This window comes from Schistocerca cancellata, chromosome 2, assembly GCF_023864275.1.
Source record: "Schistocerca cancellata isolate TAMUIC-IGC-003103 chromosome 2, iqSchCanc2.1, whole genome shotgun sequence".
Classification (NCBI taxonomy): Eukaryota; Metazoa; Arthropoda; class Insecta; order Orthoptera; family Acrididae; genus Schistocerca; species Schistocerca cancellata.
Genome location: NC_064627.1, coordinates 914,055,672 through 914,061,671, shown reverse-complemented (window position 1 = coordinate 914,061,671; position 6,000 = coordinate 914,055,672). Strand labels below are relative to the sequence as shown.

Here is a 6,000-nt window from a genome sequence, read left to right as displayed (position 1 = left end):
CCCGGGTTCGATTCCCGGCGGGGTTAGGGATTTTCTCTGCCTCGTGATGACTGGGTGTTGTGTGCTGTCCTTAGGTTAGTTAGGTTTAAGTAGTCCTAAGTTCTAGGGGACTGATGACCATAGATGTTAAGTCCCATAGTGCTCAGAGCCATTTTTTTGCATGAGCAGAGCTTTAGCGAACTCTGCTTCTAGATTCTTCCTAGAGCCAACTGACACTAGAACCATCATCATCATCAATGTTCCGCCTAAAGGCAGGTTTTCACATGGTAGTTCTCCAGCCTGTCCGGTCTTCTGCCATCCTCTTCAGGTCCGCATAATTTCCTCTTCCCTTTATGTCTTATATCACCTTGTATCTCCTTCTTCCTCTCAGTCTTCTCCCACAAACCAATCCTTCCAAAACATCTACTAGCAAGCACTCCCTTCTCAATGAATGTCCCAACCAGTACCCTTTCCTTTATCTTACAACCTTCAACAGGCATCTTCTCTCACCAACCCTTTCCAATACTCTTTCATTACTCACTCTTCCCATCCAGCTTATTCTCTCCATTCTCCTCCACATCCACATCTCAAATGTTTCTAACCTTTTTTCATCCTCTCGTCTCAGTGTCCATGTTTCTGCCCATATAGTGCCACACTCCAGACAAAACATTTGCCAAGCCTTTTCCTTAGTCCTTTATCTGATTTGCCACATAAGAGTCTCCTCTTTCTGTTGAATGCCTCCTTTGCTATGACAATTCGATTTTTCACCATGTGGTGACATCTCAAGTCTTTAGTTATTGTAGTTCCGAGATATTAAATTGACTTACTTGGCTAATGGTAGATTGTCCTATTTTAATATTGGACAGTCTGCGTCTTGTACTGGTGACCACACTCTTTGTTTTTGCTGTGTTCATTTGCATCCCATATTCCACACAAACTTCATTGAGATCTTTGAGCATGTTATTCACTGTCCGCTCACTTTCTGCCACTAATACCATGTCATCAGCAAATCTTATACATTCTATTCTCTTTCCACCAATACATATTCCTCTTTTCCCATCTAAACTTTTCGCAATAATCTCTTCAAGGTATACGTTAAACAACAGTGGGGAAAGGCAACAACCTTGTGTAACACCGCGTCCAATGCTGCTTCCTTCTGACATTTCATTTCCAATCCTTATCCTTACTTTCTGGTGTAAATATAGATTCTGTATCAGTCGTCTCTCTTTCCAATCTACTCCTTTCCTCTTCAAGATATCCATCAACTTGTTGCACTGAACTCTGTCAAAAGCCTTTTCTAAATCTATAAAAACAGCAAAGATTTCTCTACCCTTTTCCATATATCTTTCCCCTATAGTTCTTAGCAGGCCAATAGCATCTCTTGTTCCTTTTCCTCTTCTAAATCCGAACTGGTCCTCTAGCACACATTTGCGCAAAACTAGAATTAGATAGACGCAAATAGTTCTGCTGTATGCCGTTAGACTGCGCGCGCTGCCTCTTTGCAGTTGACAACTGACAGTCACTTTACACAGAAACTCGAATTTCAGACGACAATCGCCCATTGTTAATTTGTAGCCAGTGCTTTCACAGATGAGGGGGTCCTCGAGAAAATTTTATTGGGAACCCCTGCTATAGACTACTGGAAAAGGAGTAACTTTCTCCGGTAACGAAGTCTTTAGGAACAGGCGTGGTAGGCACGGCGACTTCCCTCCGCTGTCTCTCGGAGCACGCCGGCTGCGCCACCTTGCCTTCCCCCGCCTGCCGCCGGGCTCTCCATTCGGCGCGCACGACACGGCGGAATCCGCGTCGCATTGTCCCGCGCTTCTGTCGTCCTCGCGGCTCGCACTCAAAAGCCGGCTAATCCCGGCCGGAAGACAGCACACGCCGGTACAGCGGGCTTACTTTCCGGCCGGTTTTTGCGGCCACTCGTGCCGGCCGCCATTGTGCGCGGCCACCCTCATTGTTCATAATCAAATGAAAACCCATCGCGAGCCGAGCGCCTTGCGCTGCGGCGCGCGGCGCGGCACGGGACACGCAGGCGGCACGGGCGGCCTGGCTGCAGCGGCTCCGGCGCCGCGCGCTAGGCTACCCGGAGAACCCGGCAGCGGGCAGCGCCTTTCAAAGGCCCGGGCCCAGATAATTCAGTAATATAGTTTGCCGAGTTGAAAAGCTCTTCCATCGGATTTATGCAGATAATCGTCACAAAAGAACAAGGGCGCCATACAGCCGGCCCGGCATTGCATAAATAGAAGGAGACAAAGGCGGGGCTCTTATCTCTGTGCCATTACGCACGCGCAAACGAAAAGGGGCTTCTCTCTCAGGCCGTGGGCGCGCGGACCCGTCCACCGCCCCCAGCCGCTCTCTCTCTCTCTCTCTCTCTCCCTCTCTCTCTCTCTCTCTCTACAGCCCCTCCACAGCGCCCTCTTTTCTATAATGTCTCGCTAAAGCCATCGGAAAATAGTTCTGAAAGGGACCCCGACTTTATATATATGCTATTGGTTCTTACTTTCCGTGATTTATGGGTGCACAGCCCGAAAAGTGCTCGCTTGGGTCGGGAGAGCAGGGGGGGGGGGGGGAGGCATTGGGGACGGAGGGGAAGAGGAGAGGAGAAGAAGTCTTCAAAAGCGAGACGGGAGAAAGGGAGTCAATTCTAAAATTGATGCTTTGCGGCGACGGACGACGGGCGCGTCCGCAGCGGTGCGGTGAGGGGTCGGCTCGCGCCGTGTAGCGTGTATTGACACCACCCCAGGCCGCCAGCAATAACACGTGCCCGCGCGTGGCTGCGGGGCGGTGTCAGCGGGCCGTTTTGTGCCCTCGCCCCCCTGCCCCTGCCCCTGCTCGGCTGGCAGTGCTTTAACACGGCGGCGGCGGCCGGATAAGACGCGGCGATTACCGCCAGCCGCAGGTCGCACCACCACCAGCCGCCCTCCGCTCTGCTCGGATGGTTGGCCCCCCTCCCCCCTGCAACTTTTCGGCTCTAATGTTCCGAAACGGAGATAGCACCGAGCGGGCCAACAGAATTACAGATTTTCGATCTCCACTCTCTAGCTAAGAGGATGCCTAGGTCCAAAGAGAATTAGTGCAAGAAAACGAAGGTGTTTAGTTCCTGATGTAAACAAAACACACGCCCAAGATGCACATCTTTCTATGTAGTCATTAGCAGAGAAATCCGGCGTTGCTCAGGTGTTTATGTACACGAGGGTGATTCCGTAAGTCACGGCAATTGTGGTACATCGTGCGAACATGTGCCATTACTGTAATCGCAGTAAATACACTACTGGCCATTAAAATTGCTACACCACAAAGATGACGTGCTACAGACGCGAAATTAAACCAACAGGAAGAAGATGCTGTGATACGCAAATAATTAGCTTTTCACACCATTCACACATGGTTGGCGCCGGTGGCGACACCTACAAAGTGCTGCCATGAGGTAAGTTTCCAACCGATTTCTCATACACAAACATCAGTTGACCGGCGTTGCCTGGTGAAACGTTGTTGTGATACCTCGTGTAAGGGGGAGAAATGCGTACCATCACGTTTCCGACTTTGATAAAGGTCGGATTATAGCCTATCGCGATTACGGTTTATCGTATAGCGTTAGTCGAGTTCCAATGACTGTTAGCAGAATATGGAATCGGTGGGTTCAGGAGGGTAATACGGAACCCCGTGCTGGATCCTAACGGCCTCGTATCACTAACAGTCGAGATGACAGGCATCTTATCCGCATGGCTGGAACGGATCGTGCAGCCACGTCTCGATCCCTGAGTCAACAGATGAGGACGTTTGCAAGACAACAACCATCTGCACGAACAGTTCGACGGCGTTTGCAGCAGCATGGACTATCAGCTCGGACACCATGACTGCGGTTACCCTTGGCGCTACATCACAGACAGGAGTGCCTGCGATGGTGTACTCAACGACGAACCTGGGTGCACGAATTGGAAAACGTCATTTTTTCGGATGAATCCAGGTTCTGTTTACAGCATCACGATGGTCGCATCCGTGTTTGGTGACATCGCGGTGAACGCACGTTGGAAGCGTCTATTCGTCATCGCCATACTGGCGTATCACCCGGCGTGATGGTATGAGGTGCCATTGGTTACACGTATCAGTCACCTCTTGTTCGCATTGACGGCACTTTGAACAGTGGACGTTACATTTCACATGTGTGACGACCCGTGGCTCTACCCTTCATTCGATCCCTGGGAAACCCTACATTTCAGCAGGATAATGCACCACCGCATGTTGCAGGTCCTATACGGGCCTTTCTGGATACAGAAAATGTTCGACTGCTGCCCTGGCGAGCACATTCTCCAGATCTCTCATCAACTGAAAACGTATGGTCAATGGTGGCCGAGCAACTTGCTCGTCACAATACACCAGTCACTACTCTTGATGAACTGTGGTATCGTGTTGAAGCTGCATGTCCAGCTGTACCTGTACACGCCATCCAAGCTCTGTTTGACTCAATACCCAGGCGTAACAAGGCCGTTATTACTGCCAGAGGTGGTTATTCTGGGTACTGATATCTCAGGATCTATGGACCCAAATTGCGTGAAAATGTAATCACATGTCAGTTCTAGTATAATATATTTGTCCAATGAATAGCCGTTTATCATCTGCATTTCTTCTTGGTGTAGCAATTTTAATGGTCAGTAGTGTACATTCGAAAGCCCGCGGCAAACAGCACCGAAATCAACCGACAAGTTGCGACCGCAAGCTAGGATACCTCGGTACCGGCGTCTGAAACATTCAGTGCGAGTTTGGCCGTGCTACAGGTTGTACGTAAGCAGAGCGGAACAGCGAGCATACACGAAAACTACCCTTCTCGCTGCGAGAAATGCTAATTGTCATGTGGAACTACATGCAAAGCGTCACTCACGAAGGTCATTCTGACTCCGGCGTATGACAGCCACGGTATTCTGGGCGGTCACCCTATTGGGGACGGCTACACTGTCAGTGCCCATTACAGCCAACTTCCTGCTGTACCATCTGCGATGTACACATCGGCGAAAACTTCTGCTACTGCTGGATAATGCAGTCGTACTCCATGATAAGGCTATATCGCACACTGCACGTCTAATAATAATTGTGTACAATGGTGGGGTTGGGAAATCTCCCCCACCCACCCTAATCATCAGACCTCAGTCCATGCGTCTTCGACCTCTTTATGCAACTGAAGGAACCATTGGTGGGAGGTGCTTTGCAAACAGAGTGGATATTTTCATGGCATTTCGGCGACAAGTGGCACACATTGATGGCAATGTCAATGGCATTCAGCGCCTTCCCCATCGTTGGAACGCTGTGTGGATGCAGTTCGGAACTATACTGGAAGACAGCAGTTGATTTTCATTCATTTTTGTTCCACTTGTACTCGTGCACAGTAAATTTACACAGAGTTCCAATGCGTGGATTTCATTTCAACCTTTGCCGTGACCTCCTGTACTGGAACCCAGCTTTATGTTGCCATTGTGATACGCACTCCCTTATCGTTTCAATTCACATCGTGGAATTCCCATGTTCCCCGCATAATCGCAGGGTACACCATAGTTGCCATGACTTACAGAATGGTCCTCGTAGCTGTGCGTCTATGCCCTTGTCACACAGCGCCTGACGTTTTGCTTAATTTTTATGACGTCATATCTCCTGAAATACGTGTCGCACAATTATATAATTTTGTAGGTACATTCAGTGACATATGTGGGTACTGTCTGCAAAATTTATTGAGGATCGAGTAACTAGCAAAGAAGTAACAAATTTAAACGTAATGCACGATTTCGCAGTTTTACACGCATCTCATTGTTTATGACGTCATATCTCCTGAGCTTCGCGTCGTACAACGATATAATTTTGCCATTATATTCAGTGCTATATGTACATACCGTCTGCACAAAAGTGTTGCGAATGTAGTTAGTAGTAAAGAAGCTATATGTTATAATGTCATGCCTCTGCGGAACTTTTACTTTATGAATAGCGGAAAAGTGGTAAGCCATAAACTGTTTTCCTTTCATCAATTTG

The 6,000-nt window shown here is 48.9% G+C and overlaps 1 protein-coding gene across 1 annotated transcript in view; it reads right to left on the bottom strand.

The window, feature by feature from the left end:
• Window positions 1-1,949: 1,949 nt before the first annotated feature.
• LOC126159875 (uncharacterized) overlaps window positions 1,950-6,000 on the bottom strand; it is a 194,325-nt gene continuing 190,274 nt past the window's right edge. The window contains exon 2 of the mRNA XM_049916688.1: window positions 1,950-2,094. Coding sequence (XP_049772645.1) covers window positions 1,950-2,094 — 145 coding nt within the window. The remainder of the gene's footprint in view (window positions 2,095-6,000) is intronic.